General features: G+C 40.2%; 1 protein-coding gene across 1 annotated transcript in view; it reads right to left on the reverse strand.

The window, feature by feature from the left end:
- Positions 1-2,133: 2,133 nt before the first annotated feature.
- The window catches only part of LOC109907626 (probable ATP-dependent RNA helicase ddx6), a 53,616-nt gene continuing 36,150 nt past the window's right edge, over positions 2,134-19,599 (reverse strand). The window contains exons 11-14 of the mRNA XM_031793778.1: positions 10,296-10,359; positions 5,202-5,303; positions 4,834-5,061; positions 2,134-4,504 (exon numbers count right to left, since the gene is read on the reverse strand). Coding sequence (XP_031649638.1) covers positions 4,847-5,061; positions 5,202-5,303; positions 10,296-10,359 — 381 coding nt within the window. The 3' untranslated portion in view covers positions 2,134-4,504; positions 4,834-4,846. The remainder of the gene's footprint in view (positions 4,505-4,833; positions 5,062-5,201; positions 5,304-10,295; positions 10,360-19,599) is intronic.

Raw genomic sequence — 19,599 nt, forward strand, 5'->3', positions numbered from 1 at the left:
CAACCAACCCTGTTTCTCACACACCAAGTTTCTCTCTATGATGCACGTGCACACACACACACACACACACTTACTGACAGTCACTCACACAAAGCACACAAAATGCCATGACGTGACATTACACTTTTTTGGTTTCGGTTCAATATAAATCCTGAAAGTCAGTATTTAAAATCAAACAAAATAAAAAAAATCTAATATTCAAAACTACCTCCACCATGAAGCAAGTTCATATTTTTTGTTTGTTATTGTAAACAAATTGTGTAAACAACGAATCATTTACAAACCAATTCCCTCAAAATGATACCAACCACCTCGTAAAAAGATTGACCTAGATAACCAGTATGACTGCTCGGATAGCATTCTCTCCAGTACTTAAAATAAGCAAACTAATGGTCAAAATATAATACTTTTTTGTACTTTGGGGAAAAAATTACAAATGTGTTGAGTTTCAGATCTGTTGCAAACCATATTGGTTGGTCCACTGTTGTGCTGGAGTTCATAAGTACCAGAGAGAAGAAAATATTCAATATGACTCGCAAACCCACACAAACCCAGTGCCATAAAACCCTGCTCTGCCCCCCTCCCTGCTTAGCAAGCATTGTCAAAAATAATTTCAAAGAGAAGCAAAAAAAACATCACATATTTTCCTCTGCTTTCATCATCAGCTAAACATTTGTAGCAGGACCAAAAAATAGATTACAGCTGCCAGTTTGAAGATGCTACAATTAGCTTTCAAATATAATTCTGATGTGTGCCAACCCACCCCACACACAAGAATAGTCCCTCAGCTTTTCACAATCATAACAAAACTGTACGACCCCCCCCCCCCCCCCCAAAAAAAAAAACCTCAGGGTTTTCCCAACCTAATGAATAGCAGAGATAACAAATGAGAGTTCTGCCAAGTTCTCTGCTCTGTATGTATCATATCAAAATACCCTCCCTTCTTTCTTGGAGCCAGGCTGAGGAACATCACCCAAGAGCTCTGAGGTTTTTAAAATAAAAGCTTGGTTTCTTGTTACCTAGTTTTTAGTCTAAATATACTATATTTTGTGCCAATGGGCTGCATGTACCATTTGTCTGCACAGTACATATTGGCAATTAATACATTCACAACACTTTGGAGATGACATTTTTACATTTGAGTCATTTAGATAGATTCAAATTAGACCCTAAACCGAAGGACATACCCACAAAACTGTACCAACATGAAATGTCTGCCTCTAAAAAATATATTATATTACTTTGAGGGACCCTCACATTGAGGAAGAAAAAGCAGGTCTTAAAAATATGTTGAACCATGTTGTTTTGTACAAAGAAGAAAACGTCAAGATTGCCTCAATTCAGGCCAATGTTAGAGGGCCTTTTTACTGAATAATGTGTTTGTTTCCTTGTGTTTGTTTTTCATGTATTGTGTAATAAATGTGTATATAGATATTTATAGTTGTTGTTTATTGAGGTGTTCATGCAGGGCTCATATGTGAAAGAGACAGTGGTTAAAAAAAAAGATCCCATGCTGATCGTAATCTCCAACAACACCTTGTGCGTCTTTCAGAAATTGGATGCATATGACTGAATAGATTGTAAATTCTACCTGTTCTTTCCATAGCTGCAGACATATGGGCCTATTTCCTAAATAGTTCCTAAAGTAGTGCACTACTTTATGGGGCCTGGTTAAAAGTAGTGCACTACTTTATGGGGCCTGGTTAAAAGTAGTGCACTACTTTATGGGTCCTCGTCAAAAGTAGTGCACTACTTGATGGGGCCTGGTCAAAAGTAGTGCACTACTTTATGGGTCCTGGTCAAAAGTAGTGCACTTTATAGGGAATAGGGTGATATTTTGACCCATAATCACATCACCACCGCAACATAAGTATGAAAGCTCAGAAAATAGTTTTACTAAGTAAAATGCTGCACAAGCTCAGTAATTGGATGCTACTGTGTTTTCATGAACTGCTCCTGTACTGGTCTGAGATCGTTTATATATATTTTTGTCCGGTGCTATATTAGCTTGATTGTAGGTTACCATCCACAGTTTTTACAATGGGCCCAGTCTTATCTTCTTTAAGTAGTCTTATATCATATTTATATCTTATTCACATGATTGATTATTCATAGTGACAGTCACGTTGCGTCTAAGTAAAATATGCCCTTTTTTTATTGCAAAGTTTACATTAAAAGTACTTTGGCATTCTAGATGATGTCAGTCAGAGTTTGAGCCTTGGTTATTGAGCATCTAGAACATGAACAAGATTCCCTAGAAGGACAGTGCACAACAAACATTCTACTTGCATATATCTGAATCAACCAATGTTACAATTCAGCTTAATTGTGTTTGTATTCCGTCTGTTGTGTGAGAGAAAGACAGATGGATGAACTGATAAGAGAGCACGTGGGAGAGTAATTAAGGCACTTGAGTGACAAAAGGCATGTGAATGTAAGCGGGCAAGATGGCTAGTGTAAATGAGCCAATATAAAAGAGTCCATCTTGTCTCTACAATGGAGGAAGACCGGTTTAAATGTGTGAACGCGTTTGGGCCTTGTGTCCCTGGCAACCGCTTTGGTCCCGCCCACAAAGGGTAAAGAAAAAGGAATCTCTTGTTGAAATGCATTCATTTTAGTGTTAAATGGCTAAGTGTTTTTATTTTCATATAATAATGAATTCTATCTATAACTGAGTTGATGTCTGATGTGTGGGCCTCTATGTTGAATACATAAAAATAAAAAAACGTTGACCACTAATTTCAAGCTACGTATCAATGCCAGTGAAATGCTAGTAATTCAATACAACTGCATGAATGAAGGTGTGGTGTACCACTGTTAAAAATATATACGTTTGGTGGTTTTCTATCTAGTGTGAGTGGGAACACTACCACAGGCATTTGCATCTCCGTAATTTGAGATAAACAAAAAATTGTTTTTGTCTCGTGACATGCATGTCATGTATACCTAGGTAACTCTAGCTACAGTAGCCTGAGGCAAGGCACAAGCAGTGTTACTTTTAATCAGCAGAAATATTGTTGAAAAAATTAATAAAACATTACTTTGTGTGCAATTCTAAGACCTGAGCCAGCTAGTTGTCATCGGTAACAAATCAGGTTTGAATAACCTACCGTAAACATTTATTTTACGGTCGGGACTGACTGCACCTCTGAAAGTGTACATGACTCAAGCTGCTCATTTTGACCATGACCACTTTTAAGCAACCTAAAGCCATCAATCTATGTAGCTATTTTCCAATACAGGCATTATTTTGATAACCCAGCTAACTATATACACTGAGTGTACAAAACATTAGGAACACCTGCTCTTTCCATGACAGACTGACCAGGTAAATCCAGGTGAGAGCTACTGTATGATCCCTTATTGGATGTCACCTTCAATCAGTGTAGATGAAGGGGAGGAGACGGGTTAAAGAAGGATTTTTAAGCTTTGAGACAATTGATACATGAATTGTGTATGTGTGCCATTCAGAGGGCGAATGAGCAAGACAAAATATTTACGTGCCTTTGAACGGGTTATGGTAGTAGGTGCCAGGCGCACCGGTTTGAGTGTGTGAAGAACTGCAATGCTGCCGGGTTTGTCTCACTCAACAGTTTCCCGTGTGTATCAAGGATGGTCCAGCACCCAAAGGACGTACCAGCCAACTTGACACAACTGTAGGAAGCATTGGAGTCAACATGGGCCAGAATACCTGTGTAACGCTTTCGAAACCCGACGAATTGAGGCTGTTCTGAGGGCAAAATGGGGCGCAACGCAATATTAGGAAGGTGTTGCTAATGGTTTGTACGCTCAGTGTATGTAGTACAGAGAAGATAAGTTATTCAAGTCGAAGTTGGATATTAGTAGTGCTGTAGCAAAGGATTTATTATCCAACCATTTGTGAATTTATTAATAAGTTTAAAACCTACAAATATAGTATCTTAATTCCAATCTAAAAATGCATGTAAGTGAATGAGCTTTCCAACATTCTGATGCTTTCTTTACCCTTAGTGGTCGTTCCTACGGTTAACAATAGGCCTCATGTCATTGATGACACAAACCTGTCCTCCTCCAAAGCTGGCCATAAAAGTGGACGACATATTCAGCTGGAAACAGTACAACTTGATCAATATTTTGCATGGTTCTTACTTTTTTTAAGACAATGTTTTTCAGCTGATATGTTACCTTGCAATACCATGCAATACCAGGATACAATCCAAAAAACATTAGCCTACATGTCTTAAGCCAAAAAAGGATTGATTGATCTCATTCAGTGTGCATTGGGCAAGCTACCTTTGGTGCAAAACAACATGGTTAAACCATAAAAAAAAAAAAAAATGCAGGCAGCTCTTAATGAAATCATAAGGGGGAATAAGAACAGAATATACAAATCAGCAAAAAGTCAACTCGACCTTAACGTCCATGTGCCAGGTTTTGAAGGTTGAGAAAAGAGAAGTTGAAGAGGTGCCTGAAGCCTGTGTGCAAGAGCTGAATGTTGTGCAAAAGCTGGGTATGTCCTATTGTCCTGGATGGAAGATAAGGTGGCAAGGATTAAAAAGATGGGTCTCACACTTCATGCACATCACAAGATGGGTTCCCAATTTGATATATCCCTTATCCCCTTGTGTAGATCCACAATTACTTGATAGATGTAAGAAATATGGTAATGAGCCATATTGCCTTCTAAGGAATTTACCAAATTGCTTACGACCCTTTCAGATCTAAGTTAGGGTCGACCTAAATTATTAGGCATTCTCACTGGCATGTCCGACTGACAGGTATAATATGCCCATATAAGCAATAAAGCACTGGGTCCATCTCATCTTCGGAGGAATGTCAGAGTGAATGACTCACCAGTTGAGGGGTTCTAGGGCTCCTCCTGTTGGCAGCCTGTCTCCTTCAGCTCCTCCTCCACCTCGCAGTCTAGGTTGGCGGTGTGGAACTCGGCCACGTACAGGTTCTTGTCGATGCTGCCAGGGATGGGCTTGATGTCGGTGACCAGCTGGTCCTCGATGGACTTCAGGTTGAAGCGGTCCTCAGAGGTGATCAGGTTGATGGCCAGGCCCAGGTGACCAAACCTCCCTGAGAGAGACAATATCACAGAGGGATGGAATGGACATGTTGCCAGGATGCAAAACAGAGCATTCAGATATTAAAAGTTGATAAAAAGCATTGACATAATACCACAAGAAGAACATAAACAACACAAGAAAGTTCTATACCTGATCTTCCAATGCGATGCAGGTATGTCTCGGCGTTCTTGGGGAAGTCGAAGTTGATGACGACATTGACGGCTTGGATGTCAATACCTCTGGTGAACAGATCTGTTTCAAACAGTAAAATCAACTGTACTACATACCCAAATAAAATCTGATAGTACCAGACAAAATATACAGAAACAATTCATATGGACACGCAGTGCTTTACATAAAGACGTGTCATTGGTAGCACTGGTGCTCCCAACTTATAAAAGTTTAAGAGCACAACATAACATTTAGGAGCACCAGAGCATCCATTGAACCCCCCCATTGAATGAACTGCTGCCATTTAATAATGGAACACTAGTGACTTTAGTAATGTTTACATCCTGCTTTACTCATTTCAAATGTATATACTGTATTCTATTTTAGTCAATGCCACTCAGACATTGGTCGTCCTAATATACATGTTTTTCTTCATTCCATTATTTTACTTTTAGATCTGTGCATACTGTTGTGAATTGGTAGATACTACTGCACTGTTTGGAGCTAGGAACACAAGCAATTAGTTAGATACTACTGCACTGTTTGGAGCTAGGAACACAAGCAATTAGTTAGATACTACTGTACTGATGGAACTAGGAACACACGCATTTAGTTAGATACTACTGCACTGTTTGGAGCTAGGAACACAAGCATTTAGTTAGATACTACTGCACTGTTTGGAGCTAGGAACACAAGCATTTAGTTAGATACTACTGCACTGTTTGGAGCTAGGAACACACGCATTTAGTTAGATACTACTGCACTGTTTGGAGCTAGGAACACAAGCAATTAGTTAGATACTACTGTACTGTTGGAGCTAGGAACACAAGCATTTAGTTAGATACTACTGCACTGTTGGAGCTAGGAACACAAGCATTTAGTTAGATACTACTGTACTGTTGGAGCTAGGAACACAAGCATTTAGTTAGATACTACTGTAATATTGGAGCTAGGAACAAAAGCATTTAGTTAAATACTACTGCACTGTTGGAGCTAGGAACACAAGCATTTAGTTAGATAATACTGTACTGTTGGAGCTAGGAACACAAGCATTTAGTTAGATACTACTGCACTGTTGGAGCTAGGAACACAAGCATTTAGTTAGATACTTCTGTACTGTTGGAGCTAGGAACACAAGCATTTAGTTAGATATTACTGTACTGTTGGAGCTAGGGACATAAGCATTTAGTTAGATACCAATGCACTGTTGGAGCTAGAAGCACAATAATTTAGTTAGATATTACGGCACTGTCAGAGCTAGAAGCACAAGCATTTAGTTAGATACTACTGCACTGTTGGAACTAGGAACACATGCATTTAGTTAGATACTACTGTACTGATGGAGCTAGGAACACAAGCATTTAGTTAGATACTACTGTACTGTTGGAGTTAGGAACACAAGCATTTAGTTAGATACTACTGCACTGTTGGAGCTAGGAACACAAGCATTTAGTTAGATACTACTGTACTGTTGGAGCTAGGAACACAAGCATTTAGTTAGATACTACTGTAATATTGGAGCTAGGAACAAAAGCATTTAGTTAAATACTACTGCACTGTTGGAGCTAGGAACACAAGCATTTAGTTAGATACTACTGTACTGATGGAGCTAGGAACACAAGCATTTAGTTAGATACTACTGTACTGATTGAACTAGGAACACACGCATTTAGTTAGATACTACTGTACTGTTGGAGCGAGGAACAGAAGCATTTAGTTAGATACTACTGCACTGTTGGCGCTAGGAACACAAGCATTTAGTTATATATTACTGCTCTGTTGGAGCTAGGGAGCATTTATTTAGATACCAATGCACTGTTGGAGCTAGAAGCACAATAATTTAGTTAGATATTACGGCACTGTCAGAGCTAGAAGCACAAGCATTTAGTTAGATACTACTGCACTGTTGGAACTAGGAACACATGCATTTAGTTAGATACTACTGTACTGATGGAGATAGGAACACAAGCATTTAGTTAGATACTACTGTACTGTTGGAGTTAGGAACACAAGCATTTAGTTAGATACTACTGCACTGTTGGAGCTAGGAACACAAGCATTTAGTTAGATACTACTGTACTGTTGGAGCTAGGAACACAAGCATTTAGTTAGATACTACTGTAATATTGGAGCTAGGAACAAAAGCATTTAGTTAAATACTACTGCACTGTTGGAGCTAGGAACACAAGCATTTAGTTAGATACTACTGTACTGATGGAGCTAGGAACACAAGCATTTAGTTAGATACTACTGTACTGATTGAACTAGGAACACACGCATTTAGTTAGATACTACTGTACTGTTGGAGCGAGGAACAGAAGCATTTAGTTAGATACTACTGCACTGTTGGCGCTAGGAACACAAGCATTTAGTTATATATTACTGCTCTGTTGGAGCTAGGGAGCATTTATTTAGATACCAATGCACTGTTGGAGCTAGAAGCACAATAATTTAGTTAGATATTACGGCACTGTCAGAGCTAGAAGCACAAGCATTTAGTTAGATACTACTGCACTGTTGGAACTAGGAACACACGCATTTAGTTAGATACTACTGTACTGATGGAGATAGGAACACAAGCATTTAGTTAGATACTACTGTACTGTTGGAGCTAGGAACACAAGCATTTAGTTAGATACTACTGCACTGTTGGAGCTAGGAACACAAGCATTTAGTTAGATACTACTGTACTGTTGGAGCTAGGAACACAAGCATTTAGTTAGATACTACTGTAATATTGGAGCTAGGAACAAAAGCATTTAGTTAAATACTACTGCAATGTTGGAGCTAGGAACACAAGCATTTAGTTAGATAATACTGCACTGTTGGAGCTAGGAACACAGGCATTTAGTTAGATACTACTGCACTGTTGGAGCTAGGAACACAAGCATTTAGTTAGATACTTCTGTACTGTTGGAGCTAGGAACACAAGCATTTAGTTAGATATTACTGTACTGTTGGAGCGAGGAACAGAAGCATTTAGTTAGATACTACTGCACTGTTGGAGCTAGGAACACAAGCATTTAGTTATATATTACTGCTCTGTTGGAGCTAGGGACATAAGCATTTAGTTAGATACCAATGCACTGTTGGAACTAGGAACACACGCATTTAATTAGATACTACTGTACTGATGGAGCTAGGAACACAAGCATTTAGTTTGATACTACTGTAATATTGGAGCTAGGAACAAAAGCATTTAGTTAAATACTACTGCACTGTTGGAGCTAGGAACACAAGCATTTAGTTAGATACTTCTGTACTGTTGGAGCTAGGAACACAAGCATTTAGTTAGATATTACTGTACTGTTGGAGCGAGGAACAGAAGCATTCAGTTTGATACTACTGTACTGATGGAGCTAGGAACACAAGCATTTAGTTAGATACTACTGTACTGATGGAACTAGGAACACAAGCATTTAGTTAGATACTACTGTACTGATGGAGCTAGGAACACAAACATTTAGTTAGATACTACTGTACTGATGGAACTAGGAACACAAGCATTTAGTTAGATACTACTGTACTGATGGAGCTAGGAACACAAGCATTTAGTTTGATACTACTGTACTGATGGAGCTAGGAACACAAGCATTTAGTTAGATACTACTGTACTGATGGAACTAGGAACACAAGTATTTAGTTAGATACTACTGTACTGATGGAGCTAGGAACACAAGCATTTAGTTTGATACTACTGTACTGATGGAGCTAGGAACATAAGCATTTAGTTAGATACTACTGTACTGATGGAGCTAGGAACACAAGCATTTAGTTAGATACTACTGTACTGTTGGAGCTAGGAACACAAGCATTTAGTTAGATACTACTGTACTGATGGAGCTAGGAACACAAGCATTTAGTTAGTTACTAATGTACTGTTGGAGCTAGGAACACAAGCATTTTGCTACACCCACAATAATCTGCTAAATATGTGTATGTGACCAATAAAATGTGATTTGATTTGTGGCCCAAAAATATGGTATATATTTAAATGTTGACTTTTACTAATTTGAGCTTTTCATTCTTTTCATATTGAAATCAAGAAGAAGAAAAATAAGGAGAAATAAACATGTTTACCGTGCAAAGTCACACGCATCCCTATCAATGAAGACTAGGTTTGCTAAAATTGAAGCTGGTTCTGTAGGTATTCTAAGGATGATTATCAGGTTGCATAAACATGATTAGTGCATTCCCCTCACAATTTTGGCCTTCAAATGTGTTTTCTAACTAAATAAAGAGAATAGGTTGCTGCTGCTGTCTGGGAGGCAGACTGGGGAGAGAAACAGGGTTGCTTTGAGGTTCAGAGAAACAGCCATGTCTAATTCTGTAGCCTACTAGAAACCAGATATTTTAATATTTATAATACTCAAAATTGAGCCGAATATGACTGTTACCAATTATCACTCGTTTTGAGAAATAGCGCTCACACACGAGATGCACATCTTGTCACTTAGCAATGGAAACTTTCTCCAATTGAAAAATAATCCTTTTCAATATAATTATTATTTGTGCTTGAAAGAATTTACCATGTTAAATTTGACCGCACAATTGTATTTGTTCCAAGTTAACAAACACGCAAATATGTGGGCTAAGAAAAGAGGAGATATTGCACATTTCAAGTCTTACGCAACTTTTTTTCCTTCAAAAACCACGGCCTCCGAGGACCGGACCAAAAGCATAATTGGAGTTGAGGGGGGTTCAATCATAAAATAAGATATCACTGTGTGGTGTAGGTTTAAAGCCATAGAAAGCCAGTAGCTGCCTGCGCTTTATGTTTATAAATCATTTCCAATCAATCAAACTCATCAAGGTATAATATTGAAGGGGCATATAACCCGCAAGTTATGTGCCTGGGTACGACCATGAAACTAATGAATATGTGATTGCTTTTTCTCTAGGGCACTCAGAAACAACGGTAGAGCGAAGTCTAATCTTTACAAAAATTATTTGGTGGACTTTTCTTTCTAGGCGCATTGGTGCTCCCAAATTAATATTCCAGGTCGCACATGTAATATTTAGAAGCACATTCGAACCAAAATGGTTACACTTTAGAACCCTGTGGACACGTACCGGTGCAGACAAGATTTCTGCAGAGTCCATTTCTGAAGTCGTGGAACACACGATTTCTGTACTCCTGTGAGGATGAAAAGAACACTGCATGAGAGCACTGAACACACAACCTCAGAAAAGCATCTCTTCTCATGGCTCCCATACATTGACTAGCACAAACTCATATATTTTTTAATTACATTTTTTTTTATTTCACCTTTATTTAACCAGTTAGGCTAGTTGAGAACAAGTTCTCATTTACAACTGTGACCTGGCCAAGATAAAGCATAGCAGTGTGAACAGACAGCAACACAGAGTAACACATGGAGTAAACAATTAACAAGTCAATAACACAGTAAAAAAAAAAAAAAAAGGAGTCTATATACATTGTGTGCAAAAGGCATGAGGAGGTAGGCAAATAATTACAATTTTAGCAGATTAACACTTGAGTGATAAATGATCAGATGGTCATGTGCAGGTAGAGATACTGGTGTGCAAAAGAGCAGAAAAGTAAATAAATAAAAACAGTATGGGGATGAGATAGGTAAATTGGGTGGGCTATTTACCGATGGACTATGTACAGCTGCAGCAATCGGTTAGCTGCTCAGATAGCAGATGTTTAAAGTTGCTGAGGCAGATAAAAGTCTCGAACTTCAACGATTTTTGCAATTCGTTCCAGTCACAGGCAGCAGAGAACTGGAAGGAAAGGCGGCCAAATGGGGTGTTGGCTTTAGGGATGATCAGTGAGATACACCTGCTGGAGCGTGTGCTACGGGTGAGTGTTGCCATCTTGACCAGTGAACTGAGATAAGGCGGAGCTTTACCTAGCATGGACTTGTAGATGACCTGGAGCCAGTGGGTCTGGCGACGAATATGTAGCGAGGGCCAGCCGACTAGAGCATACAGGTCGCAGTGGTGGGTGGTATAAGGTGCTTTAGTAACAAAGCTGATGGCACTGTGATAAACTGCATCCAGTTTGCTGAGTAGAGTATTGGAAGCCATTTTGTAGATGACATCGCCGAAGTCGAGGATCGGTAGGTTAGTCAGTTTTACTAGGGTAAGTTTGGCGGCGTGAGTGAAGGAGGCTTTGTTGCGAAATAGAAAGCTGATTCTAGATTTGATTTTGGATTGGAGATGTTTGATATGTGCCTGGAAGGAGAGTTTACAGTCTAGCCAGACACCTAGGTACTTATAGATGTCCACATATTCTAGGTCGGAACCATCCAGGGTGGTGATGCTAGTCGGGCGTGCGGGTGCAGGCAGCGAATGGTTGAAAAGCATGCAGGTTTTACTTGCGTTTAAGAGCAGTTGGAGGCCACGGAAGGAGTGTTGTATGGCGTTGAAGCTCGTTTGGAGGTTAGATAGCACATTGTCCAAGGAAGGGCCAGAAGTATACAGAATGGTGTCGTCTGCGTAGAGGTGGATCAGGGAATCGCCCGCAGCAAGAGCATAATCATTGATATATACAGAGAAAAGAGTCGGCCCGAGAATTGAACCCTGCCAGAAGACCGGACAACATGCCCTCCGATTTGACACACTGAACTCTGTCTGCAAAGTAGTTGGTGAACCAGGCAAGGCAGTCATTAGAAAAACCGAGGCTACTGAGTCTGCCGATAAGAATATGGTGATTGACAGAGTCGAAAGCCTTGGCCAGGTCAATGAAGACGGCTGCACAGTACTGTCTTTTATCGATGGCGGTTATGATATCATTTAGTACCTTGAGCGTGGCTGAGGTGTACCCATGACCGGCTCGGAAACCAGATTGCACAGCGGAGAAGGTACGATGGGATTTGAGATGGTCAGTGATCTGTTTGTTGACTTGCCTTTGAAGACCTTAGATAGGCAGGGAAGGATGGATATAGGTCTGTAACAGTTTGGGTTCAGGGTGTCTCCCCCTTTGAAGAGGGGGATGACCGCGACAGCTTTCCAGTTCTTGGGGATCTCAGACGATATGAAAGAGAGGTTGAACAGGCTGGTAATAGGGGTTGCGACAATGGCGGCGGATAGTTTCAGAAATAGAGGGTCCAGATTGTCAAGCCCAGCTGATTTGTACGGGTCCAGGTTTTGCAGCTCTTTCAGAATATCTGCTATCTGGATTTGGGAAAAGGAGAAGCTGAGGAGGCTTGGGCGAGTAGCTGCGGGGGGCGTGGAGCTGTTGGCCGAGGTTGGAGTAGCCAGGAGGAAGGCATGGCCAGCCGTTGAGAAATGCTTGTTGAAGTTTTCGATTTTCATGGATTTATCGGTCTCAGTGCAGTGGGCAGCTGGGAGGAGGTGCTCTTGTTCTCCATGGACTTTACAGTGTCCCAGAACTTTTTGGAGTTAGAGCTACAGGATGCAAATTTCTGCTTGAAAAAGCTGGCCTTTGCTTTCCTGACTGACTGCGTGTATTGGTTCCTGACTTCCCTGAACAGTTGCATATCGCGGGGACTATTCGATGCTATTGCAGTCCGCCACAGAATGTTTTTGTGCTGGTCGAGGGCAGTCAGGTCTGGAGTGAACCAGGGGCTATATCTGTTCTTAGTTCTGCATTTTTTGAACGGAACATGCTTATCTAAGATGGTGAGGAAGTTACTTTTGAAGAATGACCAGGCATCCTCAACTGATGGGATCAGGTCAATGTCCTTCCAGGATACCCGGGCCAGGTCGATTAGAAAGGCCTGCTCGCAGAAGTGTTTTAGGGAGCGTTTGACAGTGATTAGGTGTGGTCGTTTGACTGCGGACCCGTAGCGGATACAGGCAATGAGGCAGTGATCGCTGATATCCTGATTGAAGACAGCGGAGGTGTATTTGGAGGTCCAGTTGGTCAGGAGAACGTCTATGAGGGTGCCCTTGTTTACAGATTTAGGGTTGTACCTGGTGGATTCCTTGATGATTTGTGTGAGATTGAGGGCATCTAGCTTAGATTGTAGGACTGCTGGGGTGTTAAGCATATCCCAGTTTAGGTCACCTAACAGAACAAACTCTGAAGCTAGATGGGGGGTGATCAATTCACAAATGGTGTCCAAGGCACAGCTGGGAGCTGAGGGGGGTCGGTAGCAGGCGGCAACAGTGAGAGACTTATTTCTGGAGAGATTAATTTTTAAAATTAGAAGTTCGAACTGTTTGGGTATGGACCCAGTATGACATTACTTTGCAGTAGACTGCAACTCCTCCCCCTTTGGCAGTTCTATCTTGACGGAAAATGTTATAGTTGGGTATGGAAATCTCAGAATTTTTGGCGGCCTTCCTAAGCCAGGATTCAGACACAGCAAGGACATCAGGGTTGGCAGAGTGTGCTAAAGCAGTAAGTAAAACAAAATTAGGGAGCTGGCTTCTGATGTTGACATGCATGAAACCAAGGCTTTTTCGATCACAGAAGTCAACAAATGAGGGTGCCTGGGGATATGCAGGGCCTGAGTTTACCTCCACATCACCCGCGGAACAGTGGAGGAGTAGGATGAGGGTGCGGCTAAAGGCTATCAAAACTGGTCGCCTAGAGCGTTGGGGACAAAGAATAAAAGGAGCAGATTTCTGGGCGTAGTAGAATATATTCAGGGCATAATGCGCAGACAGGGGTATGGTGGGGTGCGGGTACAGCGGAGGTAAGCACAGGCACTGGGTGATGATAAGAGAGGTTGTGTCTCTGGACATGCTGGTTGTAATGGGTGAGGTCACCGCATGTGTGGGAGGTGGGACAAAGGAGGTATCAGAGGTATGATAAAATATTTTTTTCCAGGAACAGAATCAGAACCACGAACTAAAGTAATCTATACTGTTCCGGAACAGAATTGTTATTTTAAAACCAAGGGAACTGGTTAACAAAGTTATTTTAAGTTGCGGTCATTTTTTCCCAGTCCAACAAAAAGCAAAGCACTTATGCAAAGCCCTCACTCTGTCACTCAGAAACTTATTCCAGTGTCTGCCTGACAGAAAATCTTTGCCAGTGTGTAGGCAATCCTCTGTATGTGCAATTATGTGGGTCTAATTATGATAATTGTCATAACAACAAGATGCACAGTGCTTCAAGCTAAGCCTTCTCCTGTATCGCCTCTCACTCTCTCCCCACCCGCCAAATGTCAGTCGCATCTCGCGCCTTACTCTAGTCTAACCAATGCATGTAAATAGCTTGCCCGCTCCATAGCAAGCTGCTCTATCCGCACTGATTGGTGAAGTAATTAATGTCGAGCAACAATGCCTTCAGAAAGTATTCACATCCCTTGACTTTTTCCAAATGGTGTTGTGTTACAGCCTGAATTTAAAATGTATTAAATTGTGATTTTTTTTCATCGCTGGCCTACACACAATACCCCATAATATCAAAGTGGATTTTTTTTACATTTACAAATTCATTAAAAATGAAAAGCTGAAATGTCTTGAGTCAATAAGTATTCAACCCCAGTATGGAGAAGTTAAAAATCCCTTTGTTGTAACAGGGACAGACTTTGCCAAAACTTCAAACATCAAACAATGAACATTGGGACAATATATTTCAATATCCAAAGGTTGGGAATTATGACAAATGTAATATAGAAATTAATGTCTATTTTGTGATGTCATTAAAATGGTCAGAAAGACTGTATAACATGCTAACTGTAACTCTGAAAGTGTACACGTCCTAGTGATCAGGTTTGCATCTAAAATAAATGATTAAGTATAAGAATACTTTTGAAAAGATAGAAATGTGATTTTACCCTTTTCATATAAACCTGGGCCAAGTCGGTAACCACGCCCATGTGAGTACAGGCATTGTTTCAACATGACGGAACCGGCTTTCCGACCAGAGTGCTTAAAAGGACTCGCTGAAAAATTCACATTTTAGACCAAAATGGTCTAAATGGTTTAAAACTATAAGCCCAGAAAATGGTAAGACCCTCTGAAACTTTCAATGAGTGAAGGTGAAGGAAGACTAGACTACACATTCACAGCCTGCAGCTGTATATGTAAAATAGCCTAGGAAACTCGACCAAAGACGGGAGGCAAAGAACAGTTTCTCTCACCATCATGAGGTATCTATTCTAACAAACATAGGGAAATACAGATCCCTCTCAACACTGTGTGGGACCTCTGATGTATCCATTCTAACAAACACTCCAGAACAAAAGAAGCCTACAACTAAGAAGGACATTGTGACCTCTGGGGGACAACCAGAGACTTAAATCGAAACACTTCCCATAGACGGATCGAATTCAACTGAGAGATGACAAAGACATCCACGCGTAAATATATACATCGCAATTATTTTAGAATGAGCGGTCGTTCATGTGCAAAGTATTCATATTCCCATGAGCATAGCTTCCACATATCTTTGTCTCTCCTGCTCTTTATCTTTCCCCACCCCCTTTCCATTGTGTAACAATCTGTCATATTGTGTTAGTCCACTAGGGACTTTTCATATACATTAGGTTAGTAATCGATAACCTATGTGTGTTTATGTATTTCTGTGTGATTATTTAGTTAGTATTTATTTTTTATTTTTTTATTTTTTTATTAGGATCCCCATTAGCTGTTGCAAAAGCGGCAGCTACTCTTCCTGGGGTCCACGCAAAACATCAAACATAATACAGAATGACATAATACAGAACATCAATAGACAAGCACAGCTCAAGGACAGAACTACATACATGTTTTAAAAGGCACACGTAGCCTTCATATCAATGCATACGCACAAACTATCTAGGCGTTGTGCCGCATGTTGCTTTATCTGTTTTTTGAAACCAGGTTTGCTGTTTATTTTAGCAATTTCAGATGGAAGGAAGATCCTGACAAAATATCCCGTTTACTACGGGAACGTTATTTTTCCAAAAATGAAAATACTCCCCACTAGCCACAAAAGGTTAATGACTCCAACCTAAGTGTATGTAAACTTCCGACTTCAACTGTATATTAGCCCTCAAGATTACAATTAAGAGCATCTTTGCAACCATTGAATCTATATGTTTTGACAATAACAGCTTACAATCTAAGGTAACGCCAAGTAATTTAGTCTCCTCAACATGTTCAACAGCCACACCATTCATTACCAGATAAAGCTGAGGTCTAGCACTTAAGGAATGATTTGTACCAAATACAATGCTCTTAGTTCTAGAGATGTTCAGGACCAGTTTATTACTGGCCACCCATTCCAAAATAGACTGCACATCTTTGTTAAGGGTTTCAGTGACTTCATTAGCTGTGGTTGCTGATGTGTAAATAGTTGAATCATCAGAATAACCGGACACACATGCTTTGCTTAATGCCAGTGGCAGGTCATTGATAAAAATAGAAACGAGTAGAGGGCCTAGAAAGCTGCCCTGTGGTACACCACACTTTACATGTTCGACATGAGAAAAGCTTCCATTAAATAAATAATTAAGCCAATTTGTGTGTCACTGATTCATCACTTAGGCTAAGGTTCTTGTGGATTAAGATATTTGCGATGTTCAAAATGAGACTGATATGAGGAAATGATTGATTGATAACTGGTATATCGATATATTCTTGAGTTAATTTGGGAAACTAACTCATTAAATAAACTTTTCCCATGATGCCCCAAATTACTAATGAATTAGTTGCATGATTAATTTAATTGAGTAATAATTAAACGTAGGAGGTAATTAAGTACCAAAAAAAAGAAAAAAAAAAAAGATAAAACCCACTATTCATAAATTTATTGATCAGTAATCACAAGAAAAAAAAATGTTTTGTTTAAATGTGTGTGTGCATGTGTGTGTGAGAGATAGGCTATACAGAGGATATTACTGAGCAGTTCGTTTCATCAGGCTGACCCCCAGTCTGTCCGTAGAGCTCCGATGCAGGACTGTGTCGAGGCACAGATCTTGGGAAGAATACCAAAATATTTATTCGGGCATTGAAGGTCCCCAAGAACACAGTGACCTCCATCATTCTTAAATGGAAGAAGTTTGGAACCACTAATACCCTTCCTAGAAATGGCTACCCGGCCAAACTGAGCAATCGGGGGAGAAGGCCCTTGCTCAGTGAGGTGACCAAGAACCCCATGGCCAATCTGATAGCGCTACAGAGTACTTCTGTGGAGATGGGAACCTTCCAGAAGGACAACCATGTTTGAAGCACTCCACCAATCAGGCCAGACAGAAGCATCACATCTGGAAGAAACCTGGCACCATCCCTACGGTGAAGCATGGTGGTGGCAGCACCATGCTGTGTGGATGTTTTTCAGCGGCAGGGACTGGTAGACTAGTCAGGTTCGAGGGGAAGATGAACGGAGCAAAGTACAGAGAGATCCTTGATGAAAACCTAGACTAGGGCGAAGGTTCACCTTCCAACAGAATAATGACCCTAAGCACACAGCCAAGTCAACGCAGCAGTGGCTTCGGGACAAGTCTCTAAATGCCCTTGAGTGGCCCAGCCAGAGCCGGACTTGAACCCGATCTAACATCTGTGGAGAAACCTGAAAATAGCTGTGCACCGACGCTCCCCATCCAACCTGACAGAGTTTGAGGGGATCTGCAGAGAAGAATGGGAGGAACTCCCCAAATACAGGTGTGCCATACTTGTAGCGTCATACCCAAGAAGAGGCTGTAATCGCTGCCAAAGGTGCTTCAACAACTGAGTAAACGGTATGAATACTTATGTAAATGCTATATTTCATTTTTATTTATTTTTTGCAAACATTTCTAAAACCTGTTTTTGATTTGTCATTATTAGGATTGTGTGTGTGTGTGGATTGATGAAAAATGATGAAAAAATATTTAATACATTTTAGAATAAGCCAGTAACATAACAAAATGTGCAAAAAGTCAAGGGGTCTGAATACTTTACGGATACACAGTAGATTGGGGATAACAAAAGTCCAATTATCGAACGCTGTGGCATGTCACAGAATATCTTGGCCCTGGTAGATGCACAGCCATTTGCATAAACAAATGGTTCTCTATCATAAACATAATTATATAACCAATTATATGTATAATCATGAAAACCATAGTATTGCAATCTAGAAAGTAATATTTCATGATCAACCTTGTCAAACGCTTTGGATACATCTAAAAAGATGCCAAGAGAGTATTCATTGTTGTTTAGGGCAGTAAATATTTTCTCCCCAAGTTGCAAAAGAGCCATATCTTTGGAGTAGTTTTTACCAAAACCATTTAGTAGCTCAAATAGAATACAGTGTTTATTTAAATGTTTCAATATTCTCATAGACACATTTTACAAGGATTCTGTAAAAAACATGGTAGTACAGATATTGGGCAATCATTTGTAAAATTTCAAATATTGTCACGGCCGTTGAATGAAGAGGACCAAGGTGCAGCGTTGTGAGTACATATTCTTTTTATTAGAAAAGACGCCGAACAAAACAAACACTACAAAACAAACCGTGAAGCTAAAGGCTATGTGCCCTATACAAAGTCAACCTCCCACAAAGACAGGTGGAAAAAGGGCTACCTAAGTATGGTTCTCAGAGACAACATAGAAACACAAATAATAGAACACAGAATACCCACCCAAAATCACACCCTGACCAAACCAAATGGAGACATAAAAAGGATCTCGAAGGTCAGGGCGTGACAAATATTTAGAAACAATACGAGTTTGCGAAGCTCAGTAATTGAGGAAGACACTGACTTCACCAAAAAGGCCCCAATCTCATCATGCTGCTGCTGATCTTAAAGCGCTCACAATTAATTTAGTTTAAAATTCTACATCTACTGCTACTAATCAATACCATCTGTTCATTTCCAGCGGCCAAAGAGAAGTGGAAAATTGGAAAGTGGTCAGAAATGTCAGTATAAAGTATACCTGTATTAGCAACATTATCTAAATAATTAGTAAAAATATGATCAATAAGGGTGGCAGACGACCTGGTCAGTCTGCGGTCTTATAGATGAGGGGATACAGATGAACTGGTCAGTCTGTGGTCTTATAGATGAGGGGATACAGATGAACTGGTCAGTCTGTGGTCTTATAGATGAGGGGATACAGATGAACTGGTCAGTCTGGGGTCTTATAGATGAGGGGATACAGATGAACTGGTCAGTCTGTGGTCTTATAGATGAGGGGACACAGATAGATGGGAGTATAAAGTATTCAACAAGTCAGGCGTCAGTGAGTGGTCTTATAGATCCAGTATAAAGTATTCAACAAGTCAGGTGTCAGTAAGTGGTTCTCTTCAATAAGTTTATGTTGTAATCATCCAATAGAAAACAAATTGTATCTTCATTATTAATCAAATCCAAGATTGATGCAAGGACAAATGAAACTCCCAATATTGGAATCGGTTAGATGGATGCAATACCACTTTACCACTCAAAAATGATGTGGCTGGTGTAAGAATATTCTGAAGATAAATGACCAATAATTCTAATTGGTCAACCACAGGCTAGGG

This window comes from Oncorhynchus kisutch, linkage group LG17, assembly GCF_002021735.2.
Source record: "Oncorhynchus kisutch isolate 150728-3 linkage group LG17, Okis_V2, whole genome shotgun sequence".
NCBI lineage: Eukaryota > Metazoa > Chordata > Actinopteri > Salmoniformes > Salmonidae > Oncorhynchus > Oncorhynchus kisutch.